Source organism: Mustela nigripes, chromosome 2 (genome assembly GCF_022355385.1).
Source record: "Mustela nigripes isolate SB6536 chromosome 2, MUSNIG.SB6536, whole genome shotgun sequence".
NCBI classification, from domain to species: Eukaryota; Metazoa; Chordata; class Mammalia; order Carnivora; family Mustelidae; genus Mustela; species Mustela nigripes.
The window spans coordinates 56784707-56803367 of NC_081558.1; the positions used below are offsets into that span (position 1 = coordinate 56784707).

Below are 18661 nucleotides of genomic sequence, written 5' to 3' on the forward strand. Positions count from 1 at the left end.
GCAAATCAGGATTACTCCAAGCCAGCCGTGGGAGTCTGAAAGTTGTCTCTGGGTGAGGGAAAAGCAGGGTGTTGAATGGGGTTAGGGAAAAAGAAGCTGCTTTCATCAGATCCTCACCCAGAAGTCCCCAAATGGGTGTCCCCAGCCTCAGGATGGGGCATTTTTTTCCTCTGGGGCAGAAACATCAGAACCCAAAAGTCACAACATCCCGGGAGCAGAGGTCTCGTTTTATAAGATGAGGCCAAAATTAGGATTGGCAGAGATTGGCGCCATAAGCAGAGTAGGCTGCAGTTGGCTGGTTTGGGTTTTATATTTGCTGTGCTTATGCCTTGAGGAGCCAAATATGTATTTGGGGGGACTCTGTTTTGGAGGGAGTGCACAGCCCTCCCAGAGAAGGGCCTAGCTTGCCGGTACAGGGGTGCTTTTGGTCAGCTAACCTGGCGGAGACGATCCTGCCTGCCTACTTGGCTCTGGTCGCCCCGCCCCCTTCGCGCAGCCCCGCCCCCTTCGCTTCCCCACGAGGCTCAGCGCAGCCCCGCCCTCCCGGAGCAGCCGGGCCTTCGGGCCCGCCCCTGGCCCCGCCCCCTCCCGGGCCACATTCCTCCGGCCGGGCCTCGCTCTGCGCCAGGCGGGCGGGTGGCCGTGGCGGCGGCGGCGGCGGTGGAGGGGAGGGCTTGGCCGGCCTGGGGCTAGGAATAGAGCCGGGAGCAGCGGGAACCGGCGGGCACCGGGCGGGGCGACCCGAGGTGGTCGCGTGGTGGGTGGTCAGGTCTCTCGGTGGTCGGGTGTCGGTCCCGGGATCTGCCGCCCCAGCGGGAGTCGGCAGCGCTCGGCGGGGCTTGGGTCCCGGGCGCTCGGCCCCGTCAGCTCCCGCCGCGGCCGCCATGTGGTGCCTGCACTGCAACTCCGAGCGGACTCAATCCCTGCTGGAGCTGGAACTTGACAGCGGGTAAGCCCGTGGCCGCGGGTCGGGGGGATGGCGTAGTGGGGGGGGGGGGAGGGTGGCGCCGGGGCTCGGGCTAGAGGGCCTTGGGGAGGGGCTTCACGGAAATGGCCTGGCGGGGCAGGGTGGGGGTGCCAGCAGAAACCCAGTCATTGCACGGCTGCGGGCGGTATGTTGTGGGTTTGTGAGAGAGCCGGGTCCTGTGTTGTGCCCCGGTTCGTTAGCGCCTGCTGGGGCTCTAAGTGTAAGTGTGTGCCAGAGAGGCTGCGGGGATGGGTGTGCCGGGGTGCGTGAGACTGTCAGGATGTGTGTGATGAGTGCCTGTGTGTGGAGAAGGGCTGACGGGGTGGAGCGTGGCTGTAATAGTATGTGTGCAACCAGCCCAGGGACCTGAGTTTGTGCGTGTGAGAAAGAGACGCTGTCAGGACAGGAGTGTGTGTGTGCGCACGGGCGCGTGTGTGCATGTGCGCAGTCGCTCCCAAGTGAGTGTCGGGATGGGAGCTTGTGTGGGGGTGAGTATCCGGTGCCAGGCAGGAGACCGTGGACTGGATGGAGTGTGGCAGGCGGGTGTCTGTACTTGTATCTGGTTGGGGCAGGCTGAGGCTGCCAGGGAGTCTTTCTGGGGGCCTAAGCCAGCCCCTGGGCCTGTGTCCAGGGTTTTGCATCAGCTCTGTTGGGGAGATCCTGGGCAAGTGTGTGGGGGTTCGAGGGATTCTTTCACTGACTGTGCACAGGTGATCCAGGTGTGCTTCGGGGTGGGGGGGTGGGGAAGAGGGAGGACCCAGGAGAGCACTGGAGAGCCTGGAGCCCGGGGGGGGGGGGGTGAGATCTGTGTGGCTGCTGCTGTTGTGTTGAGGGCGGCTGGGAAGGGCCTGCTGTTGTGATTGGGTGTATGTGTGTTTTCAATGCGCCTGGTGTGGTCAGGGATGGAGTCTTAGTGAGAGGGGTGGAGGGGTGGGAGTTTGAATGTGTGTCCCAGAGACCAGCGCTTTTCTGCTTTGGGGCCTGTGGGTGGCTGCCTGAGTGTCTAAGGGCCCGTATTTATGGAGAGAGAGTGTGTATGTGCTGGGAATATCGATTTTCTTGCACCGCTCGCCAGCGCAGCTGCCCCCTGAGCTGTCTGCAGGCCCCTTGGAGGAGCCAGGCTGTGGGGCGGAGAGGATTTGTTGACAAGCTGACTTGGCTTGTGTCGGGCCCCCGGAGGCTTGGGGGGCAAACCACCTGCAGCTGTTTGATCTCTGAGTTCAAAAATTCTGCAGCCTGTGTCTAGCAGTTGCACTGAGAACATGCATATGTTCCCCTCTGGCCCAGTCCTCGCCCCAGGGGCCTGGCACTCTGGGCCTGAGGCTCCATGTGGGGTTGTGGGGGTGTGGTTCCCAAGAACCCGTGGCTTCTTTGTGTCTAGGGAGCAGAGGCTGGGCAAGCTGCAGCTGCAAGGCCAGCTGTCTGAGATCTGTGGCATCAGTCCGAAAACGGGGGTCACGATATTCATATTGCACACATGCTACTGTCTTACGCAGCTGTCCCACCCAGTATCGCATGTACATTCTTTTCCTTGTGGCTCCGGCATCCCCATATTGCAGGAGAGCAAACTGAGGCTGAGCGCTAAGTCTTGTTGGCACCAGGGCTCTGCAGTTTAAGGAGCAGCTGCTGTGAGCATTCCCTGTCTAGGCACTGGAGACATAGCAGTGAGCAAAACTCAGAGTGCTTGTCCCTGTAAAGGCCAGCACACTTGTGGGGACACAGTCGGCATGCTCCGCAGGCAATGTCTCTTTTCCCGCTCCCAGCTGAGAGAGACTGCGGGGTGTCCCCAGTGCCCCTGCTTGAGACCTCTCCAGTGTCACCCTTCCAGTTGGGATGTCCATAGGGACCGCTTTGGCATATTTCCCAGTCCTGCATCCCTTCTTATTGGAAGTCCTTCTTCGAATCTACTCTAAACCTTCTAGCTGCAGGGAAGCCTGCTTGAGTCCTTTTGTTGTCAGAGTTGCTGATGAACAGCTGCTCCCCCAGTCTCAGAGCACAGACCAGGCGTCCTGGAGATTGAGAAGACCTTCTGCAGCACAACCCAAGGTTTGCCCTTCGGCCTCAGAGCAGGTGGAATCACATTTGCTCCAGATTGTCTGGTATGCAGTTCCAAAGAAAGCGGGGGGGGGGGGGGGGGGGGGGGGGAGGGGGGCGGTGAGGGGCAGAGAATCAGCCCAGCTCCTGACCTGCAGAGGCTGGCCAGCTTGCCCCCCACCCAGAGCCCTCCCAGCTGGTCATCTCTCCCTCTCTAAACCCAGGAAGTATCCAGCATGCTCCAGAGACCTCAGGAGACCCCCAGTCTGTAACAGGTCTAAGATAACCCCTCCAGGAACAGCCATGCCACCCCGTAAGCACTGTGACAGCACAGGTGGCCCCCTTTGTATGGCAGCACTTAAGTGCCCTGCTCTTTGAGCCTCAAAGCAGCCCTGGTCTCTCCCCACCATCCCTTTCTAAAGGGGCATGTTAAAATAGGGAATCCAGTGACCTGACCAGGCTGTTACCAGGGTGGTAAGAGAAGGGGAGCCTGGAGAAGAACCCACATGTTCTGCCAGAGAGCCTCTGGAGGGCCCCTGCCAGCCCGGCCAGGATTTTCAGGCTTTTGCCCAAGGAAGTCGGACTATGAACTAGCTGTGCTAATATTTACACAGCTTTAGCTCAAAAACATGGACAAGACTGACAGCTGCATCGTCAAACCGTGTGATGGCTGGGCAAAAAGGTGTTTGTGGAAGGGAATGAACAGCCCCGCCACCCCCACCCCGGGCTCTGGGAGTTCAGGTGCACATGTGTGTGGGTGTAAGCTGGCCAGACTCTGTGGAACGAGGGATCTTGGTTTGCCAGGAGAATCTGTGAGGCCAGGAGCAGCTCAGGGCATCAGCAAAGAAGGGAAACAGACTGGGTTTCAAATCCCAGCTCAGCTTTGTGACATTATGCAAGTCACTACACCACCTCAGAGCCTCAATTTCCCCCTCCGTGGAAGGGACTGGTACCCGGCTTCACAGAGATGCATGAGGACGTGTCTGACAGCCCTCGCCATGCTGGCCAGCCCCAGGCCTTTGGTCCGAGGTATGATTGTCCAGGTCAGCACTCTGCTCTTCCCGCTGCCAGTGACCCAGGGGATTTTCTTCCTTCCCCTTTTGTAAATTTCCTCTGAATTGCAATGACGCTTGGAATGTCTGCCCAGTGGGCTTGCAGCAGGCCAGAGGCCCGGGGAGAGCTCTGCAGAGGTGGCCCAGGTCCCCAGTGGAAGTGTGTGTATGTGCCGGGGGGGGGGGGAGGATGCGCCAAGGCTGTTGAGTGTGATTTATCATTTGTCCTCAAAAGCAAATCCTAATGACTTTAAAGGCCATTAAGGCTCTTGAAGAATTAATTGGTGCAGGCTTCGAGAATCTGGCCACTCCCACTGTCTGAGCTACTCCCGAGGAGCAGTGGATGGTGATTATGGTGGGAAGCATGGCACAATGACTCCTGGACCTGCCATTCGGCTGGCTGCTGTGGCTGTCCCCCTGAAGGGGCAAGTGCCCCTTTAAGTCCTGAGGCCTGTGTGCTCCCATGCCTGCCCAGCACAGTGCCCGGCCACGTGGTAGGCACAGCCAGGCAGCAGCAAGTGACTGCACCCTTGGCTGCATGTGTGCTCCCCTGGGCATGGGGGTGGTTTGTTCTCAGGAGTGATGCGTTGGGACCCGTTGTTGCACTTCCTGTGTTCCTCTCTTCACTCCCTAGCTACCGCGCGCCCCTGCTCTGTGCCAGACCCTAGGCTAGATGGAAAGGAACCGAGATTCGTCATGTGAAACTGTGTATCACAGAACCCGGACAGGTGGGGTCCCACAAGGCCTACTCTGCCTCTCCCCAGCTGTGTGGCTTTGGTGAGGTGGCCTCCCCTGTCTGAGCTTGATTTTCTCATCCATGAAATGGGACTAAGAATTACCTCCCCGCAGGGGATATGCAGCTTTGCCTGGTGACTCACACCTATTCGATCCCTGGCCCAGTAGCCAGTAGCCAGCAACACCAGCCTCATCACCACCTCTTCTCTTGAGAAGTGACTACTGAGTTAAAAGTGGTTCCTCACAGTCGTCTTTTTTGCTGGTTTCTGGAGCTACGTGGCTTTTTGTGAAATCTCTTGTCCTTGAAGGAGCTAAGGCACGATCCTAGCATCTCTGACTTGGATATCCTTTTATGCTTTCTTTGAACGTAGCTTTTGCTTCCCTGCTCCTTGATGGAAAGGGACATTTTTTGTATTTTATTTCCTTGTTTTGCGCCTTCCTAACATGGCGAGCATTTAATGTGAACCGGAGGCCCAGATGTAGAGCCATAGCAAGAGTCCCCTCCTTGTCTGTCTGGGTGGGGAAACTATGACCACATTTGTTTTTTCCTCTTTGTTCAAAGGTCAGTATAATAATAGTAATCGCAGTGGTTGCCATTCAGCTCTGCGCAAAGGACTTAATTCTCAAAGCAATCTGTGAGTAAGGGCTTCTGCCCCCACTTGGGGGAACAGTTGGGGAACAGTTATGTGACTTGCCCAGGGTCACTGGCCAGTAAGCCTCGGAGCTGGGATTTGAACTCAGTTCACCTGGCTTTGGGGTCTCTGCTCTTTATAGCCAGGTTGTGCCTCCTCTGGGGTTAAGTAATCTTTAGCAAAATCTGTCACCATCATAAATGGAGCCTTTCGTATCTTTCCCAAGCCGTGGAACAGGTAGGTGCCTGGGATCTCCTGGTGTCAGCATTTCCAAAATGTCCCACCTTTAGGCTGGTTTGAGGACGTCTCCTGTTGTCTTGCCAGGCCCCACGATCTTCTTCCCCATACACTCCGGTGGGGTTCTGAGATAGTGCCCTTTGGCCCTGACCACTTGTGCATTCTGAGGATAACACGCTTGCCCCAGGCCAGCCGCAGCAAGGAGCAGGGTCTCGGCGACAAAACCCAACCATCCCCAGACTCTCTGCAGGCCCCTTGCAAACATAGCCAGCGTCTGCATGGGGAGGAAACCCAAGGCCAAGGCCTTTGACGTCATTAGAGGACACATATGCGTGTGGGCTGCTGAACTTGCTCCCATGAGAGAGAAGGACTATTAATTTGGAGGAGTCCCTAGCTACGAGGCAGCCTCCCCATTCAGGCTCCCAGAATCGCCTGTTGGCTGAGTTGGTCCAGGTTTGTCCACCAACATGAATACTTTCTCCCCAGTGGCTGTTTTAAAAGATGGAAGCAAATGGTGTTTGCGTTTCTACTTCTGGCTGAGAGGCTAGGCTAGGTGGTACAAGAATGAAATGCATTAGTACACGTGAAACATTTAAAATGGTGCCTTATTGTATTACAGTGAGTGCTCAATAAATGTTAATTATAGTCACTATAGTTGTCACTATTTATCCTGATTATTACTAAGCTTGGAAGGTCTCTCCCTCCAGAGGGCTGAGAAGAGCTCACTCTAACTAGTTTTTGGCATTCAGCCTCCCTAGAAGCCCTGGCATCAGTCACCTCCTCCCATCCCCTTCCTGAGCCTCAGTTTCCCATCTGTGAAGGGGGTGAGCTTCGTGACACTTGTGGTCATTCGCTGAGGGAGGGTGTTTGACCCAGTGTTGTGGGGAGTGGGACAGATTCTGTCATCAGCCTGTCCTTAACCCTAACCCCAGCTTCTCACACTCTCTGTGATCTTGGGCATGTTCCTTGGGCTTTCGTGCCTCGATTTCCCCATTTGTAAACTGCCAGTGACAGGAGGAGCTCATGGAGTTGTTAATCCGCATGAAGTGCTTAAAGGGTACACAGTTAGTTCCTCAGAGGCAGTAGATTTTAGCTGTGACTTCAGGGCTGCCAAGGCCACTTGTGGGGAAACTGAACCATGGTACTTGTTCAAGAGAGATGTGTTGCTAGACAGGAATGTGTTGTCTGTCCTTCTGGCCACAGACAAGGCCAGGGGTAAGAGCATGAAGGAAGAAGAGGGGTGGTAGTTTTGGGGGGAGCCAAGTGAGGGTAGGGTGTTGCTTGTGTGCAAGGTGGTGGTACCTGGGAGTGGGACAGGTCATAAACTTGGTGACATGGGATTAAAGGCCATGGTCATGTGCATGTGCTTGTAGCCTGCTAAGAGAGGGTGATCCAGAGTGTTTTAGAAATCACTTTGCCCATGGATTGGAAAAATTGCAAAGTAAGGGGACTTGGCTCTCAGTTGGAGTGAAGACTTCTTTGGATGGGCAAGCAGCCTACACCCAGGGCAATGGAGAGACCCGCCTGGAGACACTGAGGCTGATGCTCCAGCCCCATAGTGCCGAGGTGGGACAGGGTGGCAGGGTGTCCAGAGTCCTCAGCTGGTGGCCGGTGCTGAGTTCTGGTACTTAGGTAACTCTGGCATCCTCATCTCACTGGGGCTGCTTCCGGCCCCTAATGGGGCTAAGAGCTCTGGAGCCCTGCCTCAGGACCCTCGCTGTGCTACTCTGCCCTCCCCAGCCAGCTCCAGCCACCAGACAGAGAGGCAGCTGGCTACAGTGGAAAGGTGGTGGCATTGGGGCTAGAGAAACCTGGCCTGAGTCCCAGTTCTGCCCCTCTCTGAACAAGTGGCCCAGGCAAGGTGGTCCCCTCTGTGAGCCTTATCTGCCAAGTGGGGATCCTGGTGGGAGAGGCGGTTATCAGAGCAGACACAGCAGGTGCCTAGTACATGCTGGCAGAAGGGGACAGGGTTCAGCTGGCTTTGGGCAAAGCCACGGCTGTTTGTGATGGGTCTGGAGTTGGCACAAGTTTGCTACTAGAGCTGGAACAGGCTACAGAATAAAAATGATAATATCTGACACTTGGGTGGCCTTTGAATTTTACACATACTTACCTTATTTGAACCCACCCCAGAGACTTTACGATGTTGTTGGTATTATTCCCACTTTACAGACAAGGAAACTAAGGCAAAAATGAAAATCATGTCTGAGCTACGCAGAAAGTAGATTTGGTATTCTGGTTCATGTGTCTTTCCTGCTCCCTGACTTTGTTAGGGGGTGGGAGGGTGTGGGCCTTAGAATGGACGGGGAAATAGGGGCGGGAAGGTAAAAGAGTGGAGAGAACCTGCAGGGTCCTACCGGGCGCCAGCCCTTGGATGGGCGTAGCGGTGTGTTGTCACTTGGCAGAGACCACAGAGGACACCCTTGGAAGCTCTGGCAAGTGGCCTTGAATCCCAGAATCAGTGGTGTGCCAGCCCCAGGAGGTCCTCTGGGTATAAGAACTGTCCTCCACATTCCCTAGGTGGATTTTCCACAGAGAATACGAGAAAGGAGGAGCTAGAATAGTGCCGGACTTTCAGGTGTTCAGTAAATGCTGGTTGTTCCTATGATTCTTATTGACTGCTATCAACTACAGTTGTTCCTGCTGTGATTTCCTGGGGTAGGCCCTGGACTAGATCCTGAAGGGCAGTGAGTCCCGTGCGGGGGGTTGGAGAGGAAGTGTTTGGGGAAGCGGCTCTTTCCTCTGCTGTTACCAGAGGAGGGCTGGGGGAGTGAGGGGGTGTTGTGCAGCCGTGCAAACTCCAATTCTCTGTTCCTTTGGGGCCATTGACTTTTCTAAGAGCCATAATTTAAATGGGCAGGGTTTGCAATTTTGTTTTTGTTTTCCTACTTAGTAAGAAATGGTAGAATGACCCGGGAAAGCCTTGAGGAAGGCAGTGGCTTCTTAGCACTATTTTGAACTTTTCCTTATGGACTCTTATTTTCTTTATTATTTTTTTAATATTTCATTTATTTATTTGACAGAGAGAGACACAGTGAGAGGGGGAACACAAGCTGGGGGAGTGGGAGAGGGAGAAGTAGGCTCCCCGCCAAGCAGGAAGCCCGATGCAGGACTCGATCCTAGGACCCTGAGATCATGACCTGAGCCAAAGGCAAAGGCTTGATGACTGAGCCACCCAGGCGCCCCTCCTTATGGACTCTTTGAACCGTATACAGAAGTAGAGAGAATAGAAGGGTAACCCCCATGGGCAATTGTATTTCATTGATCCCATGTTATTTTAAGACACATACCAGACATTTTGATGTTTGTAATCAGGGACCTGTCCTGTGGAGGTGGAGATGTCAAGTTGCTGGGGGTGGGTTCCTGGGACAGAGCCCTTAAGTTCCCTCAACAGCCCTTGGCTGTGTGGCCCAACTGGGGAAGCCAGAGCCTGGTCCAGTTTCCCAGCTTCGTAGACCAATAGTTCCTGCTACATTCAGAGAAGTCTGTGTTGGAGACCAGGTGTCTGCAGGTGGCCAGGGGAGGCCAGGCCTGTGCCATCTCCCTCATGCAGGGCTTTCCTGGGGGAAGGACTGGTTTCAGGTCGGGAGTGCCTAAGCCATCTGCCTTCATGCCTAGGCTCCCTGGGCAGGACTGGTGCTGCTGAGTGTCCCCATGGGCCCTGCCTCTACTCCCCTTATTGCCCCTTGCCTAGAGGTAGAGTCAGGTGGTGACACCTGCCTTTGCCCCGTGACAGGTTGGCCCTTCAAACTCACTTGGCCTCTGGGCACACACTCAGAGCAGTCTTTTTGGCTGAAGAGTCCAGGCCCTCCCATTCCTCCCCTGACACTGTGTCCACACTGTGCTTCCCTCAAGCCTCTGCCAAGGCCATCTTTCCTTCTTGCCCTGTGGGCTCTTCCATCCACAGCTTCTAACGATGCTGTTTTTGAAGCCTGGCCCATGACAGGTGCTCAGTAAATTTTAGTGGCGATAGCTGTATTAGTTCAATAGTATTGTAATATATTCTTAGGAATATTATTATTACTACCCCTAATGTCTTACACAGTGCTTGGTACACAGAGGGCCCTCAACCAAATTTAGGTTAAAAAAAAAAAAAAAAAGAAAGAAAGAAAAACAGGCAGCGGGACTGAGTCCCACCCCAGTCCTGCTCTGAGCAGGACCAAGCCCTGTCCACTCACCCCTCACTGTCCTCAGGTGCAGATACTGGGGTAGGGCCAGGTGGGCAGGTGCCTATCTTCTGAACAAAGGGTGCTCCTTGAGGCCTTTTCCCACTGTTGCATGCTCACAGTCTTACAACCCCTCCCTTCACCCTCAGGGCCCCCGTGCACTGTGGGGAACAATGGTCCTATGTTGTGATAGTAACAACAGCTACCTGAGCCCTTCTGGGTAGCAGGGCCCCGGCTGAGGATTTGTGTCTGCATTATCATTTGTGACAAAGACAGTACTCCCCATTTGATGGCTGAGAAATAGAGGCACAGAGAAGAAAAGGCACTTACCCAAGGTCACACAGCCCCTCTCTGCCACATGCCAGACCGGCAGTCTACAGGGAAGGGTTGTGTGTCAAAGCTGCAGGTGCAGGAGGGTGGAGGGCAGGAGGCATTCCCTACTCTGGGCCTTTGTCCTTCCCCCAGACCCTTTCTTTTCCTTTCTTTCTTTTTTTTTTTAAAAGACTTCTTTTTTTTTTCCCCTTAAGTTTTTTTGTTTTTTTTTTTTAAGGTTTTTTTTTTTTTTGGACAGATCACAAGTAGGCAGAGAAGCAGGCAGAGAGAGAGAGGGTGAAGCAGGCTCCCTGCTGAGCAGAGAGCCCGATGCAGGACTCGAGCCCAGGACCCCAGGATTATGACCTGAGCCAAAGGCAGACACTTAATCCACTGAGCCACCCAGGCGCCCTTACTGCATGCCTACTGTGGCATGGGTTGCAGATGGGGGCCAGTCCCGGGAATGTTGTGGTGCTATAGGTCCTGGGAGTGCAGGAAGAGGAGAGTGGGTAGTTGGGGTGGGTGCGTTTTTCCTGCAGAGGGGAAAGCATGCAGAGCTTGGGGGGAGGGATGAAGTGCTGGGCCCAGGGTGCTGCTCAGCCTGCCCTCTCCTCACACCACCCCCCGCCCCGTGTGAGTGGTGTGGGCCTCAGTAAGTTACATGACCCTGCTGCGTGTCAGTTTCTCCATCCCCAAAATGGGGAGAGGATTCCGCATCTGTCTCAAATGGGGTTATCTGTAACACCCCGAGGGAACCCTAATGTGAACTGTGGACTTGGGGACATCCTGCTATGTCAGCGGAGGTCCATGGATTAACAGATGTACCACAGTGTGGGTGGGGGTATTGAGAGTGGGAGAGGTTGCACTGGGGGGGTGCACAGAAAATATGCAAAATCTCTACTTTCTGCTCAGTTTTTCTGGGAACCTGAAACTGCTTTAAAAAATAAAAGTCATCAGTATGCTAGGAGATGGTTCGGTGCGAAGTGCTTAGAGCATCTGTTGTTGTCATTGTAGCATTCTTTGCACCATCATCAGATTGTCCAGTAATTGGGTCAGTCACTTCACACATGGATTTGAACTCCTGGGGACACAGATGCTAAAATGCACCCCTTCCCGGGGTGAGCTCGCAACTGGGCAGTGAAGTCCTGGGGGCTCTCCTGGGCTCTTCTCCCTCTGCCGTGGGGTACCATGTGTTTCGGGGAGGGGAGCAGTGCACACTGCCACCGGCTGGAAGTCATAGCACCATATCACTGCTGCATGGGGGTGGTGGGGGGCCAGCAGACTGGGAGGTGGGCAGGGAGCCTGTGGGAGGAGCATGTCGACACCACATGCAGAGGTCTGGACCATGACAACAATTTGATGCCATAAAAGACATGAACGATTTGCGTTTTAGAATGTGCTTTCTGGAAGCTAAGGGTGGGCGAAGGCAGCACCCCCCAACCCGCCGCCTCCCTGTGAGGACAGTTTAGCACTGATGCAGGTCTGGGGTGGGACTGGAGAGCTGGGCCCAAGGTTGTCCCAGGCTTTGAGAGGCCTGCATGCCTGATGCTGGCCAGCAGGGTGGGCCGGAGGCAGCGAGGCCAGCACGACGGGCATCTTCCTCCTCTCTGCCCACACTCTGTCCCGGAGCCAGCCTCCCCAGCCTGTGCCTCCCGCCCGGCACTCCCAGGGCGTCCCTGGGGCCTGGCCCAGCCCTGTCTGCTGGAGCCTGCCACAGAGAACTGCTTTATTTGAGCCCATTTTGTGCGTATGGAAATAACTAGAGGCCTCTGTATTTAATTTGGCTCAGCCAGGAAGATTTTTGGCTGTGTGTGTGTGTGTGTGTGTGTGTGTGTATTCTGAAAAATCTTTCCAAGTGAGCCCCGGGGTTGGAAGCTCTGGTCGTCTTTATGCACTCAAAACCAAAAAGGACTGCCCTGGCTTAGCTGGCGTGATGGTCTGGCTGAGAGTGGGCTATAGGAAATGGCCAAAAAATAAAACAAACAAACAAACAAAAAAGCCAGAAAGAGAAGAGAGTGATGCCATACATAGATGAAATCATGGTCAAGGAAGCTGTTTTGTAAACTTCGTTGCTTGAGGCCAGGTGAGGGGAAGGGGCTTCTGAAAGTATAAAGCTCCATACAGATCCACAAGAGACATTTCTGGTTTCCTGAGTAGGCAGTGCCTAGTTTGGTGTTGGGCTGGAGAACACTCATCCTGAGCCCCTCTTTTTGGCCTTGGCAATCCCAGCAGTCTCTCTCCATCAGGCCCTTCTTCAGTGTGTGGTCCACAACAGAGACAGCTCCACGCATCTACACAGGGCTTTGCCGATGGCAGAGTGTGCCCCACCAAGACCCGCATTCCTGTCACACCAGTGGGTCAGGGGAGTGAGATCCACTGCAAAGATGAGACAGCCAGAAGCCCAGAGAGTTGAGGTAACTTGCCCCAGGTCACTCAGCCCTAAAGTGGCCATCTGATCTCGACCTGGTCTGATCTCCAACCAGAGTTTCCCCACATCCTCTGTAGGCATGCCTGGAGCCACCAGGACATTGTTCCAGATGCAGAGACGGACAGAGAAGGCTGCCAAGGAGGGGCAGAGCTGGGCTTCCGACCCCAGGAAACCACCTACATGTCAGGTCTGGGAATATCAGATGGCTTTTCAGAGCATGTCTTGGTTGTATGGACCTGAGGAATAAGGATACCTGGGAAATTGGGGCTCGGTGGCTATGATGACTGTGGGCTTTTGGATTGTGACCAGTGTGGTGGTGTTACTCTGGGAGAGTCTCTTAAAAGCTAAAAGGAAGGAAAAAAAAGTTAAAAGGAGGATACAGCAGAGTGGAAGGCCTTGGCGTTCCACTAGTTATGCAGAGCTGTAGGAAGGCTTAGGTCCTGCCCCTTGGGACCTGGTGTTCTAAATCAGGTTCCTGGGGAATGACTGAGCCCAGAGCTGCAGATCAGACCGCTGTTCTTTGAGAAGGATCCTCTGTGAGCTTTGCAAGAAGAGCAGATGCCTTCAATAGGCAGGAAGGTGACATGTGGGGAGGAGCAGGCAAGAGTGGCAGGTGCTAGGGAGTGGTGAGGATTGGGATGGGGTAGAGCCTGGGTTGTTGGGTGTGGCTGCCCCCAGCTCTGTCTGTCATCAAGCAGGACGACAGGCCCAGTATGGCCAGATCCTGAACCGTTTCTCTCCCCAAGAAAAGTCAGAAGTCTGACTTTTCATTATAAAAAAGCCTCTAGTGTTAAATATTGGTGGTTTCTTACAGCTGGGGGGAGCGGAGCAGGGGGATTGGTGTTGTTTGCTTTTGTAAATACTCTTTGGGCCTGGGGACCTTGGGAGTCCCTTGCATATAGACACTCTGTCTTCCAGAGAGCTCTGTGAAGTCTATAGTGTCTGTATGAGGAGTGGTGGGGTGGGCACTGGGCCTCCCACCCAGCTATCTTAGGGATAGGACCCGGGGTCCTGGATGGCTGGGCCTCACCCCTGCCTTGGTCCTGGCCAAGATAGCACTGGGAAGAATAAAGGGCTTTTTCACAGGCTGTCTGTGGAAAGGCTGCCTGTCCTGGGTTTGCCTGCAGACCTGATGATCAAGGCCTGATTTTGCGCTTGGTTTGGGCCTTATCCCTGGTTTGGTGCTCCGGTCCCCAGATGCAAGGTGAGATCCTAGGCATCTTGAGGAACTCTCTGGGACTAAAGTGAGCAGCCTCTCCCCGGGCAGAGGCCCTGGCTGGGCTTGATGGCATGGTGTTCGCGCCAGCCCCCGGCCCCTGCCCTCAGGCAGAGCGTCGTGGCTCCCCTCTGCCAGCTGGCTTTCAGCCCAAGTAAGAGTGCACGTTTGCCAACCTGTGGCATGAGACTCTGCTCCTGCTTCCTGTCTGAGGCCCCGCCAGTGCTGGCCTGGCCCCACAGGCGTCCCAGGGCTATGGGAGGTAGGCCCAGGGGAGCTGAACCCAGGCATCCCTGAGGGGTGAGACTACATGGGGCCCCCGTTCCTTTGTCACTCAGGGTCTGGAGACCAGTGCTCTGGGTGTCGGTGACATATCCATATCTCGGAGAAATTTGCAGGTTTCCGCAGCCATTGAGTACTTCCAAGGCCCAGCTGCCAGGCAGGGGAGCGAATGTGGACACAGGCCCTTGTCACAGCTATGCCATGTGTCAATGACCCAGCAAGCCTCTCTCCCCTCTAGGCCTTGGTGCTCCTGCTCACAGATGAGAGGGGAGTGAGCCCTGCCCCTGAAGGGGAGAGAACCAGGGGCCCGGGTGACGTGCCAGGGGACAGTGGGCTAAGGGGGTCTGAAAGGAAATCAGGAGCGGTTCAGTCCTACGGCTCCTGGTCCAAGGGAGAAGGTAAGATAGGCACGGTTGTGGGGGTCAGGGAGGTGCACCTAACACAGGGCTCTCCACGTGTGAATGCACAGACAAGTGAAGGATGCTGCTTCCCAGGTGCGTGTGGGCTTCTTAGTCCCCAGTAGCATCGCTCATTCGCTCCTTGGTTCGTTCATTCATTCACTCACCCAACAAATGCCAGCACCTGCTCACACCACACCCTGTTGGCGGCCCTGGGAAGGCCTGGTGAGACACAGAATCAGCACACAGGCAGCCACACCTCCATCCTTCCAGAACCCACTCTCTCCTGGTGGGAGACAGACTTACAGATCAAAGGGAAGAAGAAGGTGGTCAGTGCGACGTGCTGTGAAGGGACCCAGGAGTTCGACAGGACAGAGGCAGTGGAGGTGGCATCATAGACCCAGAACACCCCTTTCCCCCCACTTCTGCAATGCTCCAATCTCTGGGGGACACCCTGTGCAGGCCCCTGCACACCACGAGGGGCCTTCCCGAGCTGCACACTGGGCACTGTGTTTCTGCATAGCCAAGACCCTCTTCCTGACAGGAGCCCCCCAGCGTCAGGAACATTCCAGGGTGATCTGCTTGCAGGTCCTTGGGGCCTCCCTCCAGCCACTCCCTGTCCCCAGGATGCTAAACTCCAATCTCCAAAGCCCACTTCAGTCCTCTGGGCTGTTTTAATGGGAGTGACTCACAGCTGCACCGTGGAACAGTCCAGCTCATCTCCAGCAGGGGCAGACAGATGTTCTTTATGTTCAGGAGTGAGGCCTGGGCTGGGGAGACTGGAGCCACCACCTTCCTGGGGCCAGAAAGTTGACCTTGGAAAACATGTGGACAGGACAGGGCGAGGGCCTGGCGTATACACTGGCTTCGCGGGACAGCAGACTTTCCTTCCTCCCTCTGGCTGTGCGCTGATGAGAACAAGCCCCACCAGAGGACAAGCACTGCTGAGGCCCCTCCTGGATAATTCCCTCTAATTAGTCAAAGCATTAGCTGTCTGCAGGGCTCCTTGCCAGGGGCACCCCCCCCCCAGCATTGCCTCAAAGTAACGGCCTGTCCCCTGCCTCCGACCCCAGGAGGGTGGGAAATTGAGGCTCAGGGAAGCTGGGGCTGGAGATTCTCACTGTCACTCACATTTGGCATCAGAATGGAAAGTGACCTGCAGCGCCGTGTAGGGCACTCGGGACCAGAGGGCAGGGAGCAAGAGTCTGGCCACCACTGTGCGCCCTCCTGCTTGGATATGGTACCACTCGGACCCTTTCGTGCTATGCGCAAGCTGTCCAGGAAGACCCTGCCCCTCCTAACTGCTGCCTGCCCGCCCCGCCAGGTGCTGCTGACAACCTGGGGGAATGCTGGATGTTGGTTCAGTAAGCAGAGCTCTAAAAATAGCCCCCCGCTTCGAGAAGTTCATTGTTCAGAGTCCTATATTTTTATACCTATATAAAAGCCACTTCTGGAGGTCTGGGTGCTGGCTAATTAGGAATAATGCTGTAGCCGGGAGGGGCATCTGGGCCAGACCTTATGTTGGCCTCAGCAGGGCAGGGCTCAGGGTGAGAAGTTAGGAGGAGGGGGTTTGGCCTGGAGGTCAGAAGGCAGTCAGCAGAGATGCAGCCAGGCACCCATGGTGCTGTTGCTCTGGGAGCAGCTGTTCTGGGCTTAGGGGCCTCCTGAGAGGTCAGAGGGTCACAGAAGCCAAGAGACATGGGGGTGGAGACCAGGGGTCAGTGCTAGGGGCTGGGCCCCACTCCAAGGCTGGAGGGAATCTCGCATTTCTTCTTGGTTGAGACCTCTGACTCCTGAAATTTGCCATGCCTCGGCCCTGGCTTGCTGGTAGGAGGGCTCTGGCCCCCTCAGCAGCCCCCTGGTCCCCCTCCTTGCCCCTCAGGAACTGGTGATACCCCCAGAAGGGAGGCCCCAGCTGGCTACGCCTTCTGCTGCCTGCTGAAATCTCAGTGGGCCACCCCTCTTCTGTCACTGTTCAGATAGGCTGGAGCTGTCCCAGCTTTAAAACCAGTCTTCCAGTCTTGCGGACCCCAGTCCCCTTCAGCTGTCACTCCAAGCCCCCTGTCTTCTCAGCCACTGTCCTTGAAGGCTTCTTCCGCTCCAGCTTCTTTCCTCACCCTGCCACAGCCCGACTTCTGACCCCACTTTGTGCCAGCCTTCCGTTGCCCTGTCCCTGCTCTCTGCTGCCTCAGCTGCTCGGTGACTCTGGCCTCACCAACTTGGTGGCATCAGGACCCTGAGGATGCCTGTCCTTCCTCTCATTCCTCCCACAGGTGTCTTGTGGCTTGTCACCAAACCCCACATAGATCTCTTCTCACTGTCCCCACCTGGCTGCCGATAGTGCTGGCCCCCAGGCAGTGCCATGTCCTCCCTGCCTCCTTCCCTGCTCTCAGCCTGCAGGTTCTGGGCCTGCCCGCCCCTCCATGCAGGCCACGCTGAACTCCCATCCCTGTTGACACTGTGGACACCCACCTCCTCAGCTCGGTCTTCACCCTCACGGCCACACGGCTCCTCCCTGGGTCCTGGCTGAGGCTGTGTGCCTCCTAGGAAGCCTCCAGGGCACGGGGCTCCACTGCCTCCACCCTGCTGCACCAGTTGCTTCCTCTGTTCCCTTCCCTAACATGGCTTTCATTCTGAGTGCCTGCGAGGACAGGGCTATGTCTGTCTGTTCACTGCCATACTCACAGTGCCTGGCAGGGGTCGGTCACCTAGTTGGCATTCGGTATGTGTTCCCTGAGTGAAGCGCCAGAGTTCTGTGTTGTAATGGAATCAGTTTCCTGCCCTAGTGGGGAAGCCCCAGTTCTCAGGGCTGAACATGAAGACACTCACATCCCCACATGTAGTGGCACCGTTGAGCACTGTAGAGGGAAATGAAGCAGGGAAAGATAAGGGTGGGTCCAGGAGGGGTATGGCTTTTAAACAAGGTGAGCCAAAGAAGGTGAGGAAGTGAACCCAGTAACCATCTGAAAGAAGAGACCAGGCAAAGGGAAAGGCATGTGCAAATGTCCTGAGGCAGGAGTATGCCAGGGGTGTAGAGTAACAGTGGGGCCTGGGTGGGGTGGCCAAGAGGGCATGGAGGGAGGCGGGTAGCAGGAAGAATGTTCGTTCAGGTGTTAGAGTCTTCTGGGTCACTCTGAGGATTCGGGCTCTGGATCCCAGTGATCTGGGATCAGAGGAAAGGCGTGGTCAGGGTTGTACTTTAACAGGATTCTGGCTACTGTCTGGGGAAGGGGGGGAGGTGTAGTAGAGAGGCTATGGCAGCAGCACAGGGAAGAGGTGATGGCAGTGAAGACTGGGCTGGTGGCAGGGGGCAGCCCTGTGGGCCAGAGGTTGCCTCTGCTCTGAACGCAGAGCAGCCAGATCTGCCGACAGATGGGAAGTGGGGTGTGAAGAAGAGAAACTTGCCAGGAGTTACTCTCAGATTTATGGACTGAGCCGCTGGAAGGATAGCATTGGTTTCAGCCGAGGTCAGGGAGGCTGCCGAAGGAGCTGGCCTAGGGTTGGGGGGAGCACAGGAGCTCTGTGTCCATCCTGCCTTTGAGAGGGTCTACTCGTCATCCAAGGGGTGGTGCTGGGCAGTTAGATGTTGGGGTTTGGGGGGGTGCTTCTGTGATTACTGTATATCTTCCTTAAAGCAAATTTGGTAACTTGTTAAAGCAGGAACCCACCTGAGTCCCCGCCCCACATCTGCCAAGCCCTTCCGGGGTGTCTCTTGGATTATCCAAGATGAGGGAAGAGGGTGTGGAGAGCCTCCCTTACTTCCCTGGGGAAGTCTTCTATGTCCCCTTCTTGCTGGCTGTGTGTCCCTTTACACACTCACTCTTACCTTGAAATGCATCCATCTGTGTCCTTGTACCCTGCTCTTTGCAGCCAGGCCCACCCTGGGAGGCTGCCTCCTGGCCCAGGGAGTTTTCACAGAGTGGGAAGGACTAGGAGAACATCATACGACTGAGTCCTGGCTCTGCTCCGAGCTCTACAGTCTTGGGCAAGCCACGAATCCTGAGTCTCCTCTATGGGATCATTGCAGGGGTGAAGTATGTGGACATGGTTTGTGCAAGGGCTCCCATGTGGCATGGTGGGGGAGTGTATTTGGGTGGTGACCCACCCTGAGCTGCAGTAGTCCCTGAAGACTGGTTTTCTAGTCCCTGCTGGAACACTGGCAGTATCCGCTAAGGCAGCCCCTCCCCCAGTAGCTGAACTGC

General features: G+C 55.6%; 1 protein-coding gene across 11 annotated transcripts in view; it reads left to right on the forward strand.

Moving 5' to 3' along the window:
• The window catches only part of IQSEC1 (IQ motif and Sec7 domain ArfGEF 1), a 372084-nt gene that overhangs the window by 298662 nt on the left and 54761 nt on the right, over positions 1-18661 (forward strand). Inside the window, exon 1 of one of the 11 annotated variants that reach the window (XM_059390422.1) lies at positions 627-949. The exons of 9 other annotated variants lie outside the window; for them this stretch is intronic. In XM_059390422.1, coding sequence (XP_059246405.1) covers positions 885-949 — 65 coding nt within the window. In that variant the 5' untranslated portion in view covers positions 627-884. Of the gene's footprint in view, positions 1-626; positions 950-18661 lie in introns of those variants that run through there. One more of the 11 variants, XM_059390418.1, reaches the window with a different exon arrangement.